This window comes from Leptonotus elevatus, chromosome 17, assembly GCF_054856555.1.
Source record: "Leptonotus elevatus isolate MCC_2025b chromosome 17, RoL_Lele_1.0, whole genome shotgun sequence".
Classification (NCBI taxonomy): domain Eukaryota; kingdom Metazoa; phylum Chordata; class Actinopteri; order Syngnathiformes; family Syngnathidae; genus Leptonotus; species Leptonotus elevatus.
Window position 1 is genome coordinate 486488 of NC_141255.1, and position 21763 is coordinate 508250.

The 21763-nt window shown below is 45.6% G+C and overlaps 3 protein-coding genes across 5 annotated transcripts; 2 read left to right on the top strand and 1 right to left on the bottom strand.

The window, feature by feature from the left end:
* Positions 1-1253: 1253 nt before the first annotated feature.
* Positions 1254-7074, bottom strand: lmod2b (leiomodin 2 (cardiac) b). The gene is made up of 6 exons (XM_086058249.1): positions 6642-7074; positions 5329-5736; positions 4249-4509; positions 3982-4179; positions 2479-2928; positions 1254-1517 (listed from the first exon to the last, which is right to left on the bottom strand). The coding sequence occupies exons 1-6, from the start codon at positions 6915-6917 to the stop codon at positions 1491-1493; spliced, it is 1620 nt and encodes a 539-aa protein (XP_085914375.1). The 5' UTR covers positions 6918-7074; the 3' UTR covers positions 1254-1490.
* On the top strand, positions 4787-15196 carry LOC147159090 (uncharacterized). Of its 2 annotated transcripts, XM_086058258.1 has the most exons (8): positions 4787-5214; positions 9204-9291; positions 9560-9667; positions 9742-9798; positions 9871-10029; positions 10118-10277; positions 11312-11412; positions 12066-15196. In XM_086058258.1, the coding sequence occupies exons 2-8, from the start codon at positions 9280-9282 to the stop codon at positions 12222-12224; spliced, it is 756 nt and encodes a 251-aa protein (XP_085914384.1). In that variant the 5' UTR covers positions 4787-5214; positions 9204-9279; the 3' UTR covers positions 12225-15196. The 2 variants fall into 2 exon arrangements, with proteins under 2 accessions (XP_085914384.1, XP_085914383.1); XM_086058257.1 differs by lacking the exon at positions 4787-5214 and having other exon boundaries at positions 9018-9291.
* A 560-nt stretch (positions 15197-15756) lies between these two features.
* Positions 15757-21761, top strand: LOC147159091 (uncharacterized). Of its 2 annotated transcripts, XM_086058237.1 has the most exons (7): positions 15757-15962; positions 16710-16918; positions 17330-17422; positions 17493-17582; positions 17782-17892; positions 17986-18109; positions 19302-21761. In XM_086058237.1, exons 1-7 carry the CDS (start codon positions 15938-15940, stop codon positions 20903-20905), a joined length of 2256 nt encoding a protein of 751 aa, XP_085914363.1. In that variant the 5' UTR covers positions 15757-15937; the 3' UTR covers positions 20906-21761. The 2 variants fall into 2 exon arrangements, with proteins under 2 accessions (XP_085914363.1, XP_085914362.1); XM_086058236.1 differs by having other exon boundaries at positions 15757-16918.
* The last annotated feature ends 2 nt before the right edge of the window (positions 21762-21763 follow it).

Below are 21763 nucleotides of genomic sequence, written 5' to 3' on the forward strand. Positions count from 1 at the left end.
TTTGTCTATATTTCCACATTTATTATTATATATATTTATTTATTTATTTATTTATTTTATCTCGTTTTCTATTTTTTTTAACTTTTATTTATTTATCCTTGTATGTTATTTGTATTTCCTTTTATTCTTGTATTTCATTTTCGAATTCTTTATATCCATTTTTAATTTTCACTTTTATTTAAGTGAGTTTTTATTTTGGACATTTTTGTAGAGAATAAGAATCATTTGCAGCTCATTTATCTTCATTCTATGGACGATCTCGTACGTTTGTCGCTCTTCCATGCAAGCTATTTTACATACTGGTGACATTTTGGAGTTCATGTTCTTGTTTTGGACATTTTATATTGTAAAGTGTGTTTTGGTTTAGTAAGTCAGTCCACGGTATTAAGAGAAGTCATTGTTCCTGTTTTGGGCCTGCCATTGTTTACTCGAGAGTGTCAATAACAACAGCATGAATTCTATGTGCCGTTTTATTTTTAGCGAACGACCCCGGGCTGTATCACATCTCAGCTGCGGACCTTCTGAGAGGGATTAGAACGAGGTATGTCACTTTCCGCTCGCTCATAGTGACACACACGCGCATACATGCAAAGTACAACCACAAATAAAGACTAAAAAATGCAAAGCTTGAAGTTTAGCAGCTTGAGAGGAATGTTCGTCTCCGAATTTGACACGAGGGCAATCGAGCACATTTACAAGCAGGAAGTCGCCGCATTTTACAGCAGATCTCATTGAGTTCACCCACGGGCTTTCCCTTATTGCCACTTGGACGGATTGTTATGACAAAGTGCTCCACTTCCTGCCAGCGCGTTTTCTTCTTCGGAAGGGAGGGGGCGCGTCTTGTCCTTCAAGTGTCAAACAAAACGTGCGGATTGCTGTCAAGTGAGTGGGAGGCAAAGTTAATACCGGAGTTTGGCGCTGGAAAAAGGAATTCCAAAACTATTTTACAAGCTTGAAGGCACTTCGCACCGACTCGACGCATCGTCTTCATGCAGCTGTTAACGAAGCATCACCGATATGCTCGCTTCTAAAGTCGTAGGCTTGTTAAATGATATTTTCCCGCGACATCTTCCCCTTTACATCCATCGTGGGGGTGTCGAATTGTTATTATCGGCTGTCACTCGTCAAACCATGTGAACAGCTCAAAGTGTGAGACGTGTGAATGGTTGAATAAGTTTGACTCACAGCTGTTAAATATAGAATTTTAAAAATACCGGATAGGAGTCTTGAATAGTAACTTGACAAAAAAAATGGACAAACAAACAAATCTGTATTTAGAAATGAACACACATCATATTTACAAGTTTACAAGCAAAAAAAGGAAGAATTATCAGTAAACAACGTTAGCTTTTAAAAATAAAATTACAAAAGAAATCATGTGTAGCAGTGCAAAACAATTCCAACTTCATTTTATATGTATATTTTTTTACCACTGTTGCATCATCCTGAATCCCAGCCAGTTACCATGACAACTTGCTCTTCCTTCCAGATTATCGTAGGTGTAATGGCAGTTCAACCTGTAAAAAAAAAAACCACACACATATATATATATATATATATATATATATATATATATATATATATATATAGGCTACATGTATCTGTGCAACAGACTTTTGCATTAAGCGTCAAGTGAAAGTGTTGTCGCTCCGTCTGCTTTTATCAAAGCGAACACTTGCTATGAATAGCAACATGAAGCGGCAGGAATTTGGCGGCTGAGAGCAGAGCTGACTTTTTTCCACAGTAACGAGTCGCGAGCGAGCAAAACACTCGCCGCCATTGAAAAGTATTTGCGTGGCAAACATGTGGACAGCACGGATGCATTTGTCTGTGGTAAAAAAAAAGAAAAAAAGAAAGGTACATTTTCATGGATTTATTATGTCGTCATTATTATTTAAATATACACTGGTAGCTTGACTTGCGAGCGACGTGACATGACTTTTTTTTGTCTTGAGTTGCGAGCAAAAATCTGGCTAAAAGACTAAAAACAACAACAAATGACTGCAGCACTTTTGTGCTACATATTCAAAGGCTGACTGTCGTCCGTACGACGAAAACGAAGGCTTTCGAGCGCTAATGGAAAAAAGTGAGCCTGCGCGCTAATGCTAATGCTAATGCTAACGCTAATGCTACTTCATTACAGACGCTGCTGTGCCTCGTTTATGCAAACCAAGTGCGTTCCGTTCCATTTCAGCTGGCATAAAAAATAGGTCGATGCCATTGTTGCATTGTTCTCATAACTGCTATTTTGGTTTTAAGCTTTATTTATTTATTTATGCAGCAGTTTGAAATCAAGATCATTGTTATGACTGTACAATTCTATTCAATGGTTTTTAATTGATTCATTAATTTAATTTATTTATTTAAAAAGTCACTACTGTAAGTACGTTTGTGACTTAAAAAAAAATAATTAATGAAATAAGTAAAGATTTTTCTAATGCGACCCCCCCCAAATATGCGCAATGGCGATTTCCTGACCTTCCGCAGGTTGCGGACGCTGCTGTTGCGGATGGAGTCCATCAGCTGGCCGTGGGCTGACCTCATTGGCGTGGACGGCCTGCTGGCGCCCTCGTCCCCCCGCCTCTCGGCCGCGACGGGCCTCAGCGCGTTCTTCAGCTCTTTGAGGATGCAGGCGGTCTCGTCCTTGCCCTTCTTGCCCTTCTTGCCCTTCTTGCCTTTGGTCTTGGCCTTCTTGCTGGCCTCGTGGCATTTGATCACCTCTGCGATGGTCCGGGTGGGCTTCTTCTTCTCCTGGCGAGAGGAAGGCAGTGGCGGCGGAGGAGGAGGCGGCGGCGGCGGCGGCGGAGGAGGAGGAGGAGGCGGCGGCGCCGGCGGTGCAGGAGGTGCCTGCTTCTTAGCCAGGTTGCTCCGCGGGACTTTCGGGGAGGACCAAGGAGAGGATGCAGGTGAGCTGGAGGGCGTGCCTCTCTGGAAACAGGAAGAACAGACCAACTTGATTTTGTTTTTGGAACAAAACGTACCGATGAGATGGCGCCAAAGTACTCGTTTGAGCGCTTTGACATCATCCAAGAGTCACGATTGTCCGCTAATCATCTTGTGCCAAAGGGCGCTTTTCAAGTGAGGCCCTCAGCGCTGTCTAATCAAAAGTAGTGCTTTGGTAACATCTTTTGCCTTCAACAGGGCATCATAAACAGTTGACGGGGGCGTCAGTTACTCGCAAATCACGCTTAATCGGGGTCGAATGACGAAAAACATGAACCAAAGTGGTTTCCGTTTTTCTTTCTTCTTCTTTTTTTTAATAACAACTGTTCCATGCAGCCCCACAAAAAGCCTGCCACCGTTTGGCTTTAGCCCCTTGTGCTAGCTAGCGAGCTCCCTAGCTAGCTCCCCCGGGTGCTCGGTTACCTGCTAGTTCCCTAGCTAGCTAGTGTTGAATTATTAACATTGTTTTTCAGTTTTAATTTATATTTTAGCCGTTTTGGATTTAGTTATAGCAGTATGGCTCAATGAATAGAATTGTATTTTTATCTGTGTTACTTTCATGAGAGAAAGGGCAACGGGTTTGTTCCATTTGCTATCTTGAGGGGAGTTTTAGTCTGGGGCCGGTCTCTGCCGGTCGGAAGAAGGGAGTCACAGGCTTATTATTATTGTTTTTCTCTAATCTGATTTATACCCATGGGAACAGATTCTCTTGTATTCACTGAGTTGTAAACAAATGTACTGTGGGCTAATGGGTGGAGACTTTTCTATGGACCCACTTTTCAATAAATAAGGATGTGCCGGAGAGCCTGACACACAACCTGATGGAACACGACTTCAGTGTCGTCAGCGTTTTGTCATCAGAAGCTTCTGATAATTATTTACCTTTGCAAAGGGACTTCTTCACCAGGATCTCACCATTCAGTTAATTGAACACGCAAAGAGTACAATACTTAATATTGTCTACTCTAACACTAGCTAGCTAGCTAGCACCTGGGGCTAAAGCCAAAACTACTAGCGGCGTTGTCTTTGTGACGTTACCAGCACAGCGGTGCGCGGGTTGACGGCTCCTTCCTGTTGCTGCTGCCTCTGTTCCTGCAGTCGTTTCTGCCTGTGCCGGTCCTGGTTCCTGGTGAGGATGCCCGTCATGCTCATCCTGGGACCGGGCAGGTTGAACTGGTAGCCCAGCTTGATCAGGGTTTGGTTCTCCCGAAGTATCTTCACCATCTCCATCTCCACCTGACGCCACGGAAGCCACGTTGTGACGCGGAAGGAGGTCCAAGTGCGGCGGCGCGGCCGGACACCAACCTGCCCTCCGCAAATGTGCCTCTGGTTGTGGAACCGCAGCTCGGTCAGGGTCTTGTTCCCGGGCAGGGCTTGAACCAGCGCCATGACGCCCTTTCCGCTCACGTAGTTGGACTCGACGTTGAGGCTCACGATCGACGAGTTCTCCCGCAGCATGTTGCCGATGGCCACGGCCACCGGGTCGTCGGCGTGGGTGTTGGCCAGGCTGAAGACGCGCACGTGCGTGTTGGACCTCAGGGCTTCGGCAAATCCAATGAGGGTCTCCTAGGAAAGCCACATTCACGGGTTTTACGTTCGTTTAGGATCCTCGTGGTAATAGTAAGAGAAACAACGCGGTTCTGCTCAAGGCCCAGATTGACACGATTCGCGGTCGTCAACGAGGCTGATGACGTTCAGGAAATGTACTTTTTCTTTTCCTTTCAACAAATGTGGCAAATCCTGGTCTTAGTAATAAGATAAAATCCCCAAAAGGCGTCTTACTTTTCAGAATATAGATACTAAAAAAGAAAAATATCTCTAAATATATTTCCTGTATTGATTTTGTCTGGCTGAATTCCGTAAGAAGTAACAAAGGCACACGTTTGTTTGCATTGTTATTGAAGTCTGACGGACGGACGGACGTTTTCGTTGTTTACGCAGAATTTTGTTGTCAACTTTTAAAAAGTCAACAACCATCATTGAAGTCGATTTTTACCCCCCCAAAAAAATAAATAATAATAATGTGCCTTTAGTTTTGCGTAATCCGTTGAGACCAAAACATTTATGTGTCATAAATCTATTGTAATACAGATCGTTTTTTTGCTTGTGTTGGGAAAAGAACCTTTGAAAAATGATTGCAATTCGATTGATTTCCAAGATGGTGCCATTGTGTGTTTTTATTGCAAGTCAAATGCGTTTGTTTTTAGGGCGAAATTTGGTCCTGCCTTCTTGCAAGAACGAATCACGCTGCTTGACTCGAATTTTCTGACAGTAAGTCCAATTGGTTCCCATTTTGGTGCATGCAAATTGTCATGTTTTCACCCAAATATGTTGCACTTTGGCGTTTATGATGTCATCCGTTTATGATGTCATCCGTTTTTCTACCTGCGAGATGTCGTCGATGTTATTTAAGTTGACTTGCGTGAGCTCGGGGTCATCGCTAAGCGCTCGCTGCAGGACCTCGTCCACAACGGTGGGGTTCCCGCTGGCGTTGGGGTCCGCAGGCGGAGGGGGAGGAGTCAGTCTGAGAGGCTCCGCCTTCTGCGGTTTCAGATGCTGCGGGGCGCTGATCGGCGGCGGCGGCGGCGGCGGCGCTACGGGCTCCACGTTAGCGTTTTGCTCTTCCTCGTCGTCTTCCTCTTCCGTCACCTCCTCCTCCTCCTCGCTTTCCTCTTCGTCTTCATCCTCCTCTTCTTCATCCTCGTTTTGATTTTGCTGATCTTTCTCGCATTCGTCGTCCTTTTCATCCTCGGATTGGCCGTTTCTGTCCGTCCCGCCTTCGTCTTCTTCATCCTGTGTCCACACACATTTTAAAATGTTACTCTTGAAAAGAGAGGCATGAATCACACATGGAATGGTCGCCGGTCAATCGCAGGGCAACTCACATTCATACTTTATGGACAATTTAGTCTTCAATGGACCTAAAAGGCCTCAATTGGCTGATTGCAATTTAGGGGAGTGGCAGGAAGTTGTTGTTTTTTAAATAAAAAGTGTAGGGAGTTCCTAGTTTCAGCATCATTTTTTTTATAAAGTGGAAATTTCAATAGATCCATAAATGTCATCTCACTGAGCGACAAATGCGTGCGAATGGAGCTAAAAGATTTTCGCAGCAAATTTTTTTCACGAAAACGCATACAAATCATGATGAAAAGCCTAAATTCGCTACGTTCGCAAGCATTCAGCGCTCAGCGACTTTATCGGCCTTCAGATTCGTCAAAATGCCAAATATCGGCAGGGCCGATAATCGGAACGGCCGATAATCGGTCTATCGCTGTCAAGGAATCTGACGGCCATGTTTTTGGGTGGATGTGGTTGCAAGCCGGTGCACACGTCGGTGCGAGCTGGCCCCAGTTTGACATTCCAATGCATTTTCTTTGGATCCGACGCATCGCCACCCGCCGAACGTGCCACACGCACTAAATGTTTATTTTCGTGACCAATTCAGCGCCTTTGTCGCTCTCTAGCGCCGCTGCTGTCCGCTCTTCGTGGGACGAGTCCGCGGAAATGCAAGAGAAAATCCCGAGGCCATCTCGTGGTTGATGTGACACGGCCCTCGAATAAAAACGGATGTACGCGATGAGATGGCGGCCGCGCACGAAGGTCCGAGCCCGCCGTCGAGGCGAGAAGCTGAAAAGGGATTAGCTTCATTTGATGGGAAGCCGATTCAAGGGCAACTTTTTGTCCTTCTCGCCACTGACCATTTTGGCTCCGGCTCCGGCAATTTCATTTTGCAGGATTTTCTGAGTCTCGGCTTCCCAATATTTCATGAGCGCCTCTCGACTGAAAGTCCCCGTGGGGGTCTTGTCGGTCTGGTCCTTCTGCCGCAGGCCGATGGGCACGTCGGCGTCGGGCTCGATGTCCGCCAGCTCCTTCTCCAACTCGGCCAGCTCTTCGGGGCTGAGCGACGCCAGGAGCTCGTCTTCGTCCACGTCCTCGTACTTGCTCAGCTCGCGGCGGTATCCGAAACAACTCATGGCCAACGTGAGATCGGCGCGCGACGGCGGCCACCTTCAAACCGACAAACCCAGAAACCCAAAAAACGGACCGCGAAAGCAAAAAGGCTCTCGGGCCCGGAGCAGAAGTCTGCTGGTGTGGCGTGCCGTGTCCCCGACCGCTCTAATCTGCCCCAGCTGCCGCTCCGGCCTTAAGAGAGGGATCAGAGGTTGCAAAAGTGGCGGCCCCTATGACGCGCCGTCTTTTTTTGGGACGCCCGCTCTCCCAAGTGGACGGCGCCACGAAAAGCATGTGAGCTCAGAGGCCGCGGCTTGTCATCATGGCGGCGTGTCGCCGATGCAACGCAACACGCAAGAACACAAATGCAGACATGGCATCACACAACTTGTCCCTGCGTGTCCGTCAACAAACCTGGACAGCCTCTCCTGGTTATCCCAATGGCAGCCACTAGTGGGCGTATTTCCTATGATATGCGAGGAGCCTTTTGCCCTGAATACCTATCTTTGGCAATTCCGCCCGGCGACAGAATAGCTGTCATTTACGTACAACTTTTAAAAGAAATCAAAATGAGATTTCATTTATAATTCGTTATATTATTGGTTTTAAATTCTTTTTTTTCACATATCCGTTTTTATTTTCACTTTTATTCATTTTTTATTTTGTTCCTCTATAGAATCATATTTAATTCATCAAAATATAAACAAAATGCACATTAATATATATACTTATAGTAGCATATTAATTGTTTAGCCAATTTAGCCTGATTGCTAATTTCATGCTATATTCAAGGATCATTTCTCGAATAATGTCGTTTTTTTCAAGACAAGTAAAAAGTAAGAATTTGGAGCAACTGCTAAACATTTTAAGTATATTATCATGCAAATTTTCCAGTTACGTCAAAGTATTTGCCTTTTTTGCTTGTTAGCATAAAGGGGTGTCAGAATTAGTACGTTCCTTTTGAGTTCATCTCAACTTTTTTAACACGCGATTAATGACCGCCCCTTACTTAGAACGCTTGTACTGATGGAATTCCCGTCACAACGCACGAGACAACAATAATAATAATAATAATAATAATAATTCATATATATTTGTGGAGACTGAGGTCAACAAAATGATCTTCATGTTAAAGATGAGATCGCGCTTAATATAAGCTCACCAACGCCTTACAAGTGCAATGATGCCATCTAGTGGCAGAAAAATGACCTCATCATCGGGTTTTTTTACAGTACGGCACATCTTTTTATTTTTAACTCAATTTTATGATTTATTATGAAATTATTGTATAAATCAAATTGAATGTATGATTAAAAGATGCGGCCATATTTCTATTAGAATTTTAAAAAAATGCACTTTTATGTTAACAAGAGTACGAAAACTTAGGAAAAACTATTTTATTGCACATTCAGAACAGATATCCAATTTGGGATTAAGCGTGAGTTAACTATCGAAGTCATGCAATTCGTTCCGATGAATATTTGCGTGTGTGTGCGTGTCGCCTACTTTCCGGAGTGGCACAAGGAAATACTGACAAGTGAGTACGCTTCGCAAACAAATGCCGCTCATTAAATGAATGGGATGCAGGTGAAGAAAAAATGTCTGGAAGCCACACGACGAGAAAGAGCAGATGGCAAAACAATCCTGCAATGATGAAAACATCACGAGAAACATGTTCGTTGAACATGACATTGATATGTTGTCAAAGGTCAGAATGCTCCATTTGGATTGAGAAGTTGATGTGAGAGATTTCCATTTCAGCACAAAATGATCAAAACATATCTTGTTTTGATGTTTTATTCAAATGACATACATCATACAAACCTACCTTTTTATTTTGTACACACATTTAAAATGGATGAATTTGCTTTCCTTTTTCACTGCTATTGATTCAAGTGGAGCATCTTTTCCTTCTCAAGCTCTGCAAATGTGCATTTTTTTTTTTTTGCTCCCTCGACATCGTTTGCGTCTTGGATATCAAAGCCACGCGTTGATTTACATTTAAAAAGAGCAGCTCCGGTCTGGTATTCCCGGTGGAACACGCCCGTGCCCGTGCGCGTGTGCGCGTGTGCGCGCGCGCGCGCAGCCGAGCGAGCGCCCACACGCGCGGCTGACGATCCGATTGATCGTCTCAGACGCGGTCAGCGTGTGACTCAGCCTGTAGGCGGCCTTTGCAGCCCTTCAAAAAGTCTCCGCCAGCCAGTCTGAAGGCAGGAAGGCAGGAAGGCAGGAAGGCAGGAAGGCAGGAAGGCAGGAAGGCAGACGGCTGGCCCATCCTCAACTTTCGCCGCTTGCTTGCACTCAAACAGGGCTCGGTCCTCGGTCCGGCTTTGGATTGTGAAGATCCATGCAGCGCATCGAGGCAACCTTGCATTTGGGCTCCACATGAGGGAGAAAGTAAGTCTGCTTGTTCTCAGTTTTTCTTGTGACTTCTTTTGTCTTTTTGTCGGCCTTCGTTCGATGTCGTCAGGTGAGAAACGTGCGGACGATGGCGAGGATGTGCCTCGAAAGCAGGAAGGAGCATCGGATGATGTTTTTGTGTGTGTCGAAAGTGAAGGCTGACATTTTGTTGTCACTCCTGCTGACAAAAGCAGACGCGAGACAATATTGACCTTCCGTGTCGTGCGTCTCTGCGTCCCTTTTGCGTCCCTTTTGCGTCCCTCAGATCTTCGCGGCGCCTTGTGTCCTCCTGAGTCTGTTTGCGAGCTTGAACGTGTGCTGTGGCAAATTTGGAACCCCGATCACTGACGATGTGAGCGAGCTGTCGCTGCTGGTGAGCTTTTCCAATGACATGATTGTGGCTTTCTGTTCGGCTCTTGCATTTATGAATCGCGACTTCCTCCTTAGAAGCTCAACATCCCTTCCGATTATGAGATTCCTGTTCTTTACATTCCCCCAAAAGTGGTAAGCATGCGATGAATGAATGATGCGACGCGATGAGCTCATCGGGGGGGACTGAGATGTCGTTTTTGGCAGGCCGGCGCATGTTGGGTGGTGTTGAACGTTTACCCGCTGGAGCAAAGTCTTCGCCACCTGGCCAACACGTTTGGCGCCGTCTCCTCCAACAAGGAGAACATCCTCGTCTTCATCGCCATGCTGAAGAGCTTGCGCTTCACCTTTGACCACCAGGAACTGGTAAGCGCCGTCGCCGTCGCCGTCGCCGTCGCCGTCGCCGTTCCGCTATTGGGCCGTTGCCGGGCAGTCACGGCACGTTGTCGCGCAGGAGACGGCGATGCAAGTCTTCCAGTGTCACTACCGGGAGGTCCGCTTGAAGAATGAACTCTATTTCGACTACGTTGAGAATATCCTCCGCGTTGCGGGTCGGGAAGCGTCCAGCTTCTCCTGCAAGCCGCCGCCATGTCTCAGTACGGCAAACGCGCCAGGTAAGCCAAAACTGCCGAAACTAAAAAGAAAGAAATGAATACGAGTGGAAATATAAATGGATAGAAAAAATATCGTTCCAAATGAAGTACAGAAAAATAAATATATGGTTATGATAAGCCGGCGCTCACGCGACCATTGAAAGTCCAACCCATGACAGGTTTAGGACCACCCCCTCATTTGAATAACATTTCCACCTGACAGAGCGTCTGCAGCATGAAATAAATAAATGTATTGATTGATTGATATTTAATTATATTTGTACATTTATTTTTGTATTTATTTTTGCATTTATTTTCATTTTCTGAATCTCGTTTTTTATTTATTGTCTTTTTTTTAACTTGTATTTATTTATTTATGGTCATATATATATATATATATATATATATATATATATATATATATATATATATATTGTTGTTGTTGTTTTTCCATTTATATTCATTTTTTGTATTACATTTTTTAATTGTATTTTTCATATGGGTTTTTATTTTCACTTTTATTTACATTATTGATTTTGTTTCGGTCCTCCATATAAATGAGGGCCAAATGGGACACACGTTGTGTCGGTTCCATCAAATATGAGTAACTGGCTTGCGTTCTAAAAATGTCTCACCAGTGACGTGACACTGACTCGCTAAGAAGAATTAAAAGTTCCTTAATTTACAAAATATTCTATATACATATATATTTTTTTAAGTAATAGATTGTGTTGAAGGAAAGAAACCGTCTGTTTTTATGTACTCAAATATGACAAAAAATAGCAACATAAATAAATAATTTTATTGAGTACTAACTATCAAAAACAGGAGGTAAAATGTCAACCCGGAAAGCATGTTATGTTATGTTATGTTATGTTATGTTATGGCCCCAAATAAAAATCCGTAACAGCGTGATTGCGCAATAAGTCAACTGTAAAGTTGCATTGGAGCACTGTTTTCGACATGTTTACAACGATCCCCACTGCCTTCTTTTTTTCAAATAAATAAATCAATAATTGTTTTTTTATATATTTCCAATGACGTCCTTCTCGCAGGGGGTCAAAAGGAAGGTCGTGATTCCAGATGGCGGGAAAGAACGCCGCTGCTGCTGCTGCTCGTTCCGGTAACGGCGTGCGTCATTCTCGCCATATGGCGGGTGAGTCGATTTTCCAATTTCTGTCCTATTTACTCACCATGTAAAAAAATGGCTGACGGCAAAACGTGTTTGATTCCAGGCAGTTATTTGTATTGCCGCTTCTTACTCGTGTGTATTGGATTTGGAACATGTCAGCATTTATGCAAACAAAATAATGGCCTTGCAAACAGTTGTTTCAAAACAGGACTGGTTTTTGTGTCTATTTATTGCGGCGCAGTTGACACGCCCCCCCCCCCCCCCCCCCGCCCCCTGCACAATTCACGGCTTCAGCTTGACGTTTTGCCCGAAGCCGTTTTTCAGTTTGTCCATGAAGACGACGATGATGATGATGTTTTTCCTGGGCTGTCGCTATGGAACGCAAATGAATGTCATTGAATTCAATATCAATTCATTCCTCCGACTAATACGTCTCGGTGCAAACTCGAGTCGTAGAAAATGGACGCAGATGATCTTTACTATTGAAAAAGCCATTCTATTCTCCAAGGGCCACTTTCAATAAAGCCCGAATGACGATGTCCTCTTGTCTTAACGAGCGCTTCCTGAAAGGAAATTCCTGTTAACAAGTGCTCATTAAATATGCAGCGGTGCTTTGAGACCCGCCGATGAGCTCACCTCAGGATGTCCGCCTGCTGATTAAAGTTGATTTTCTTCAGGTCACATCGACGAGACATTTGCCAGCGCGTCGTGCCGAGGAGATGGAAATGGCGCCTTGTGACTCGGTTCCGAGCGTGTCTGTGTCGGTCCCGCTTCAAAAGGCCGCCGGCGATGCTCTTCCGGAGGAAAGCGGCGTCGGCGGGCGTGAGAGCAGATGAAGACGAAAGACAAAAAAGGGGGGAAGGATCTGGAAGGGAGGGGCTGTGATGGCTCACTGCCCAGATTTGGCGTGCCAGTCAAGGCCACGCCACCTGCTGCGAAGGTGAGCGTGCGTGCGTGCGTGCGTGCGTGCGTGCGTGCGTGCGTGCGTGTTTGTGTCGTCAAGACGCACGACTGTCTTGAGCCACATCTTGTACAAATCCTATATGGACTTAAAGGAAGTGGTGTTAATGCAACAACATGGAAGTGTGAAGCAGCCAGGATGAGTTCTGACACAATATAAAAACTGAGACCAGAGCGTCATGTGGATTAAGTCTTAAATCCCGAATCACGAATGCTGCAAAGTGCGTTGGAAAAAACACGCTTCTATGGGGATGGCTGGTTCTGTTCCCGGCACAGAAAAAAATGCCGGGACTGGATTCTCTTCTGGAGGAACGGACATACGGATTTCCAATCGGGTGTCCTGTCAGCAAGGGGCATTGTTTTGAAACTCGAGACTCAGTTTGAAACAAGATGAGCGGTTACGGACTGCCAACATCCTGGTTAGCTAAATTGGCCTGAAAGTCATCATTTGACCTTCTCTTTTTATGAAAACCAGATATTGCAAAGTACAAACCCTGCCACAGTTTGGCTTTAGCCTCAGGGGCTAGCTAGCTAGCTCCCCGGCTGCTTGTTTACCTGCTAAGGAGCTAGCTAGCTAGCTAGCTAGTGTTAGAGTAGACAATATTTATATTCTACTCTTTGCGTGTTCAATTAACTGAATGGTGAGATTCTGGTGAAGAAGTCCCTTTGCAAAGGTATCATTAAAACAGAAGCTTCTGATGACAAAAACTGACGACACTCAAACCGTGTTCTGGTCAGATTGTGTGTCCTCTTCTCCGGCACATCATTATTTATTGAAAAGTGGGTGAATACGAAAAGTCTCCTCCCATCAGCCCACAGTACATTTGTTTACAACTCAGTGAATACAAGAAAATCCCAGTTCCCATAGGTATAAATCAGATTAGAGAAAAATAATAATAATCAGCCTGTGCCTCCCTTCCGACCGGCTGAGACCGGTCCTAGACTAAACTAGACTAAAAGATAGCAAATGGAAAAAACCCGTTGCCCCTTCTCCTCTCATAAAAGTGAGACAGATAAGAATGCAATTCTATTCATTGAGCCATACTGCTATAACTAAATCCAAAACGGCTGAAATATAAATTGAAACTGAAAAACAATGTTAATAACTCATCACTAGCTAGCTCCCCGGCTGCTTGTTTACCTGCTAAGGAGCGAGCTAGCTAGCGAGCATGTGGCAGGGTTTTTACTTTCTGGACCTGGATTTTCCAACTGCAACTTGATTTGACAAAATGGCAGGACTAAGAGTTGACGTGATTCGTCAACTTCACCACAACATTTATATCAACATTTGACAATCACTCATGTCAATTGGTACAACGCCGATTTAGGACTTGCTTGACATATCAATGATGTCATCGATAAATTGACTTCAGAGTGAACTTTCAGCACGTCCCAGTTGACTCGGAATTTGTCGCGGTTCAAGGCCTGCTAATGACTTGTTTTAGATGTCAATGACATCATCGATGAAACGACTCTAGTTGACTGCTAAAAATCGTATGTAGGACTTGCTTGAGATATCAATAAACGTCATCAATTAATCGACTGGACTTTCAGCACTGGTCTTTCATATCGTAAACACATGCAAAGTGATTTGCACTTGTTGTTGACGTTGCGACGATGGGTCGCAGACGGCAAAGCCGCCGGTCGCAAACAACGCTGCGCCTGCGGTTCAACAAGGGTCCCACTTTGTGTATCAAAGCTCGGAGCAGATGGCAAAGATCGCCGCGGCCAGACGGGCTGTGAATCCCTCCATTGTCTCGCGCTCTCCACCCGTCATGTATGGCTTCTTCTTCTGCTGCTGCTTCTTCTTCTTCTCCGCCGAGCAGCGGACTTTTTGTAACGCCTCATTCTGTGAGTCAAGCTCGTTTCGGTCATGAGAACATGACTGTGTGGCGAGAGGATGCGTCACGCGCACGCGCGCGCACACACAGGAGCGCGGAGGAGATCCAGACGGACGGACGGGCGGATGAGCTCAGCGAGGAGCATAAGAGGGACGCTTGTTCTCGGCCCACAAAAGACGTGGCCGTAGGCCGGAGGAAATGCCACTTAACAACACGACTGATGTCGGCCGAGCGCGATGAATCAACGCGCCAGGAATCTTTGCCCGCCGCACGCAACGGCCGCCCGTCATTGATATTCCCATAATAGTTTTTTAGTAGTCCAACGATTGCTTTCCAAGGAACCGCGGCATTAAAATATACAAAGGTGCAAATCGCTAAAAGACGACTCACAAAAAATACGAATATTGCTGACATTTCTTGATGACCTCAAGACGCACTGTAACCTTTAACGGTGAACGAAATTTGACCTCATCTCCACTTTTCAATGTCCAATTGTTGAATGTTTCGTTGTCATCTTTAAAATTGACCCCAAAGTCCAATATCATTACTTTTTGTGTGTCTCGTGTACATTCCAATGCGGTTTTACTTGAAATGATGACTTACAATGTTTATTGAACCTACCAGGAAAATATTTTGTTTTTGTTTTGTAATTGTGAGTCATTCTGCAACAAATTACTGTGAGCACATTTGTGCATCTTACATGTTTATTGGCTAACATTTTGATACTGTTTTTTACATGTATAGTCTAATATTGTAATTGCATTATTTAGCCACAATATGAAAGAAGCCGCTCCGTTTGATACAATGCAGTTCTATACTACAACCACAATAATGACAAATTTTGTATTATCGTCATTATTATTATTATTACCATTGACAGCTACAGATGCCAAATATGCATTGAGTGTTAGTCGTAAATGAATGAATGTGTCGAACTTATCTTTGTATTGGACGGTTTCATAAATGTTGCCTTCACTGCATGTATTTCTTGGTCATTTAGGATTCACTATAAGGAAAACATTAACACTATTAACATTATATGTGAACTTATAAAATAAAAATAAAAATAAAACTCATGGTTGGGACGTTTATACAGTCTGTGTTGTGTAGTTTGTGCAAGATGCGTGTTTGTCTTGAGAGCTTTATATTTTGCAGCGTTTGGCGAACTTCACAAGGGCAAAACAACATGACTGAATTGTTTTTGAATGCATTCTTATTTAAATGCTAATTGTAATCATCTGTTGTTACCACGAGGAGAGGACGTGGATATGAAACAGTCCATTGTCCCATTGATACTTAATTTATTACATAACAAAATATAATTAATTAATTAGACAATCAAAGGTAAGCTTCTTCTTTTTTTAGCATCTTACAAGTCTGTAAACACTTTGTTTAATGGATTTCCTTGGCGTTATGGTTTTCCCGTCTTGAAATATAATATAATAACCTTAGTTTTAGTTTGACAATTTGGCGCCGTACCGCCATCCAGTTTCCGAGGTCATTAAAAGTATTTCGTTTCAAATGTGCGATGCTTTTACTTTATACAGTCACTTCCGCCGGAAACACCGGCGCTTTTGTTTTGGAAAGCTACTAGCCTCGGTCGCCATTATTCTTCCTGGCTTGACGTTCGAGAAAAAGACATTTATTTTACTTTTATTGAGTATTTTTAAGCTAACAGCACGTAGTTTTTTTTTATGTAACTGGATTATTACCCCCGTGAGTTTGCAACGTTGACCAGCGGCCACAGAATGGAGAAGCGGTCCGAGGGTGTCGGTAAATTGCTAAGCTAACGCTAGCGAGCTAGCAGCTGCCGCCAAGAACAGTTGAATAAAATGTGGCGCGTTCAATCTGTCGCTAGGCGTTAGGATAGATACTGACAACCAAGGACGGCCATAAATGTTGCCCAAACTCTTTCATGTGGGCAGCATTGCGAAGTAAAACCCGTCACAAGTCCATGCACGCGCTTGATTAAAAATTAAACGTAGTTGCCCGGATGTTCCGAACGGCCGCTGCGTGGTTGGTTTTGTTGCATGCACTATCAAACAAAATTCCAACAGTTGTTTACTAATTCAAAAAAAAATCGGATGCATTTTTTGGAACTAATTTCTATCAATGTGCATGGTTCTTGCAACCATTACTGTTTATGCTTCCGGTTTTTTAAGTGCACGACCAGCGTCTGCGCATATTATGCTCAATAACGTCATTACATTGCATAAGTGACTTCATTAATTTGTAGAATACTGTATGCTATACATACTTGGCCACAATCCTGCATTCGTGATATAAAAGGTCATGTGTGGATTTGAAGGCATTACTAGCAGCCTGTAGTCTGTGTTAGGGTTCCAAACGTGTCAAAGCTGTCCTGTGCAGCCGCAAATAATGCACATGCCAGAAAGCACGATTGTGTGATTGGCTTGTCGAGCGCAGTCTTGCCCCATGACCCCAAATGAGGACAAATGCTATGGAAAGTAAGTCGATGGACGCTTATAGTTCCTGCTCCTTGTTGTGTGACCCGCCCAGGTGCCGGAGGGGCTCTCCCCCTTGCCTCCCTTCAACTGATGGCCTCCCCGCTGCAGCTGACGTACTCGTTCATGTGGCAGGTGATCCGCCAGAGAAACGTCAGGCAGTACAAAAAAGTGGAGGAATTTGTCACCATGGTGACGCAGACGGTTCCGGAGCTCATGAGTTTCAAGCAAACGGCCCAGCTGGTGTTGGGTTTGCGGGCGAGGGTAAGCGGGCATCTTCATTGCACACACGTACACGGAACGAGTCCATCCGTACAGTACAATGGTACCTTGACCCACAAGTTAAATCTGTTCCATAACCAACCGGCGGTGCAACCGAAGCTCCCTCATAACTAAAAAAAAAAAAAAAAAAAGGCTGCAGCTATCAAATATAAATTTAACAGTACAAGTATAATAATAGTATAATAAATGTAATCGTGTAATTGGATACAAATGAGTAGTAGTATTTGTTTATCTTGACAACAGGGGAGAAAATCAGCAAATTGGTCAATCAATTAATTGAACTAGTAGCAATATTGAATTGGCTCTCATCAATATGAAAACTGTGTTGGCGATCATAGACATGCTGTTGTGGTACGAGTTATTCAATAACTAAGAACTCTTTTCTTCTTTTAGGTCATTTTGGATTTGCTCCAGGGGGAGGGCCAACCCGATTCCCGCGCTATTCAAACGCTAATAAATAAACTGAAGGTCGCGCCACCTGCGGGGGTAAGAATGCCAACAGTCTCTTCCCGAGATGTACGCAGCGTCAAACGTTGGATCATTTCTGTCACGACAGGACGCGGAAGTGGAGAAATGTCAAACTAACTTCATGGTGCTGGTCCAGAATCTGCTGAAAAGCCCCGCAGAGAGGAAGCTCTTCTTTAAGGTACACTACGCCTTCCTGAAACCATACATTGTTGAGCTCGGGTCCAAGTCGTCGTGGATACACTGGATTCATGCGGCGTGTTTAATAATAATAACAACAAAAGCTATCTCCATAGTAACCGCGTTGCATCGGTCAACATTCCCAGTTTTGAGGCTTTCCGCTGTCAGTAAAGCTCCCGCATCGGACTTTCCCTCCACAGGAAGTGTTCCCGGTTCAATATGGCACAAAGTTTGACACGGCGCTGCAGACTCTGATCGCCGGCCTGGTGTGCAAGTTGGAGCAACTGCTTCCTGTTCCCAATCTCTCGCAGGTATGCACGCCAACGCACCACGTTGGAACCCAGCCGACCCAATGTGGTCATTTGCATTTGTGACATCATCGGACTCATCTTGTTCCACCTCAGCTCAGTTCCATGATTTCGTCGGAAGCGGCTATGCTGGAGGCATGCGGGGATGTCATCCCCGTCGGCGGCGACCTCAAGACTCTGCTCCAGTACCAGCAGTCCAAAGGACTTATATCTAGTAAAGGTATGAACTCGCTAGCTTTTATTGCGCATTATCGGATTGAATACAAAATGGCGCCATCGCAGTAAAGCCCTTCCCATTCGCTCAAATCACCTTCATGCTTTACAACTAGAACTGAAACGATTCATGGAAATGAATCGTACAGACGCAGCCGCCGTCGTGCATGAAATGGATTTATTGGACAAACGGTTACAAAATAATGAAGTCATTGACATCTTCATACACTAGAATGAACACAAGTGACATGGAGGCTTTTAAAGGGACACTTGACTCGTATCGATTTTCAGAAGCTAATACTTTGCCGATAGTTAATTTGATAACTTAATAATATATTATTATTATTATTATTTATAATTATTTTTCATGTACAATGAATCCCTTTAAAAACACATTTTGCCACTTGCTGTGGACTGAAAAATGACATCACGTGTGCTCTGAGGTCAGGTAACGACCAATCATGGCTCCGTTTGCTAACGTCACATGACCAAATTCAGAAAACATGTCCGCTGACCGACCTCAGAGCACCTGTGATGTCATCTTCAGTCCACCGCAAGTGGCAAAATGTGTTTTTAAAGGGATTCATTGTACATGAATATTCATGACGTTATCAAATGAAGTGTTACAGAAAATAGATGAACTTCCTGCTGCTGAAAATGTTGAAATGAGTCAAGCATCCCTCTTAGCACGCTCAGGTTAGCAGCCGCTAACTGATCTGTATGTATGACTGGACAGCCGACAGGCCCAGACTTTTGAGGCCGCCATTTTGCTCGGCGCACGATCCTATACGTTTACAGAATGGAATTTGAGACGGTACTTATTGGAAACAGCATGATTTATGATGTTTTAGACATTTTACGACTTGCCTTCAATACATGTTTAAATGATATGCTTAATGATGCCTCTGCCAACTCTAATATTGGGGTTGCATATTGCAGATGTTAATGTGTACGTAAACGGTTTAGCTTATACAGTAGTCTGCTCACGAGATGGGAGGAGCAAGATGGCCGCCCTGTGGCTTCAAGGGCTTGCATGGGTGTGTATGGCCTATGGGCTATCCAGTCATATTTACAGATCCGTGTCTTACGCCAACCAAGTCAACTTCTAAAGCCACACACGCTCAAAGTCAGTCTGCCGTGGCGTATCATTTTCCGTCTGTTTTCATCGAGGATCTTAATCGAACCTTCCCCATGTCCAGCAACCATCTCGTCTTCAGTGGGCGACTGCGTGCTCTCCTCCCTCGCCTTCCGACCCAAAGCTGCCGAGCCTCCGCCGCCGCCTCCTCCTCCTCCTCCGCCGCAGCCCGTGGTCAGCTCTCCGCTCGCGCTCGCCGACCAAGACGGCTTAGGCGACATGTCGAGCGACTCCGACGACGCGGAGGTCCTCGTCGCCGCTTGCCAGGCGGATAACGCAGCCGGCGGCGGGGCGGCAAAGAGCGTCGCCAAGACGGCGCTTCCCGAGGGGAACGTGAAGCAAAGCAAAGGCGCGGACGAGGCGGAAAAATGGGAGCCGCCGCGACCGGCGCTGAAGTCCATCCCTTTCAAAGTGGTGACCGTGCCGATGAAAACGTCGGCGTCCAATTCGGCGGCGACCAAAGACGGGCAAAAGGTCCAGAGGCAGCGCGTCACCCTGCACCAGTGGGTGTCGAAGATCGCCAGCAACACCATCTCCCTCCCGGCCCTGCCGCCGCTCCCGCTCGACAGGTTCAGCCACGACGACTACTCGCAGCCCAGCATCCGCAGGAAGAAGCCGGCGCGGCCGCCGGCCGACCGCTTCAACTGCAGCATGTGCGACAAGAGCTTCCCTTACCAGTCCAAGCTGCTGGACCACGAGCGCATCCACACGGGCGAGAAGCCCTTTGCGTGCACCTCGTGCAGCAAGAGCTTCCGCACGCAGGCCTTCCTCAACAACCACCTGAAGACGCACAGCGCGGCGCGGCCCTACGCCTGCGGCCAGTGCGGCAAGACCTTCGCCAAGCTGCAGAGCCTCAGCAAGCACATGCTGGCCCACAGCGGCCAGAAGCCCTTCTACTGCCACATCTGCAACAAGGGCTTCACGCAGTCCACCTACTTCAAGCGGCACATGGAGTGCCACACCAGCCAGATGAGCTTCCCGTGCAAGCACTGCAGCAAGAGCTTCCCCACCGCCTTCAAGCTGTCCAACCACGAGCGCTGGCACACCCGAGACCGCCCGCACATGTGCGAGCGCTGCGGCAAGCGCTTCCTGGTGCCCAGCCTGCTCAAGCGCCACATGGGCTACCACATCGGCGACCGGCAGTACCTGTGCTCCCAGTGCGGCAAGACCTTCGTGTACCTGTCGGACCTCAAGCGCCACCAGCAGGACCACATCCCCAAAGCCAAGATCCCCTGCCCCGTGTGCCAAAAGAAGTTCTCCAGCAAGTACTGCCTGAGGGTGCACCTGAGGATCCACACGCGCGAGCGGCCGTACCGCTGCTCCACCTGCGAGAAGAGCTTCACGCAGGTGGGCAACCTGAAGGTGCACATCCGGCTGCACACCAACGAGCGGCCCTTCAGCTGCGACGTGTGCGGCAAGACCTACAAGCTGGCGTCGCACCTCAACGTTCACAAGCGGACTCACTCGTGCAAGAAGCCGTGGACGTGCGAGGCGTGCGGGAAGGGCTTCACCGTGCCCGGCCTGCTCAAGAACCACGAGCTGGTGCACCTGCGCGAGGCCGACCCGGACTTCGTGGCCAAGCGCAAGAACCGGGGCAAGACGAAGAAAGGCGCGCTCAAGAGGAAGTTTGACGAGGAGGAGGAGGAGGAAGCCATCGATGACTTTTAGGCAAATACGCCGGCGCCTCCCGCTCGTATCTCGCTCAAAATGCTCGCGCTAAGAAGTAGCATCCATGTTGCTGTGAACGTGTGTGGCGCGGACAATGCGGCGCTCTGAGTCTATTCGGTGTATTCTTTATCCTCTGCGTAGAAAGACTAGCCTTTTACTGGTGACCTGAGAGAAATAATTAATTAATTAGCATTTGTGTCTGTGTTTTGCATACTGCCTTTAAGTGTGACGAAAGCTCCGTCTTTTTCTCCTTTATTTGACTTTAGTCATTATTGTATGCGCAGTACAATATTTTGGAATTTCTCCTCCATTAAAACGGACTTTCAAGTCTTGTTGTTTTTGGGCCCGTTCCATTCATTTCCATGGGAACTGATTCGAGTGGTGTCACAAGGAAGCACTCTATTTTGTAAAGCGCTTCCAAGCGAAGGCATAAAAGATTCCAAGCGGACATTTTGTTTCCAACTTTCTCGTGAGGTCAGCCAGCTTCTTCGCATTTCTTTTTTTTCTTTGCTCATGAGATCGATTTTGGTACGCAATTGCCGAGATGAAAGGCAAGCGTGGCCAATTAATCATTTGTATTTGTCAAACAAAGCGCGAGATCAAACGTTTGAATTTTGTTGTCGTATTCCAGTGCACGAGAATGCTGACTTTGGCATGTTGCATTCTTGACATTTGAGTACAGCGAAACTCCGATTCAACATTTTGCTTTCTATTAGATGGGAGTGCGTTGATTGTAGTCTGACTCTCTAGTTTTCATAATGAAGCATTTTCTTTTCTTTTTTTTTTAAATGCAAGTGTGGTGAACTTGTCACGTGTGTGTACACCTCAGAATATTAAAAGTTTTAGCCAAGGATTACA

Excerpts from the sequence above, each read along its gene's own strand:
- lmod2b (XM_086058249.1), bottom strand. The coding sequence starts at position 6,917 with ATGAGTTGTTTCGGATACCGCCGCGAGCTGAGCAAGTACGAGGACGTG. Across the intron at positions 4,180-4,248 it reads GGCACATTTGCGGAGGGCAG|GTGGAGATGGAGATGGTGAA; the intron begins GTTGGTGTCCGG and ends CCGTGGCGTCAG. Across the intron at positions 2,929-3,981 it reads ACCCGCGCACCGCTGTGCTG|AGAGGCACGCCCTCCAGCTC; the intron begins GTAACGTCACAA and ends TCCTGTTTCCAG.
- LOC147159090 (XM_086058258.1), top strand. Across the intron at positions 10,278-11,311 it reads CAGTACGGCAAACGCGCCAG|GGGGTCAAAAGGAAGGTCGT; the intron begins GTAAGCCAAAAC and ends TCCTTCTCGCAG. Across the intron at positions 11,413-12,065 it reads TCATTCTCGCCATATGGCGG|GTCACATCGACGAGACATTT; the intron begins GTGAGTCGATTT and ends GATTTTCTTCAG.
- LOC147159091 (XM_086058236.1), top strand. The coding sequence starts at position 16,646 with ATGCTATGGAAAGTAAGTCGATGGACGCTTATAGTTCCTGCTCCTTGT. Across the intron at positions 17,893-17,985 it reads CTGTTCCCAATCTCTCGCAG|CTCAGTTCCATGATTTCGTC; the intron begins GTATGCACGCCA and ends GTTCCACCTCAG. Across the intron at positions 18,110-19,301 it reads AGGACTTATATCTAGTAAAG|CAACCATCTCGTCTTCAGTG; the intron begins GTATGAACTCGC and ends CCCCATGTCCAG.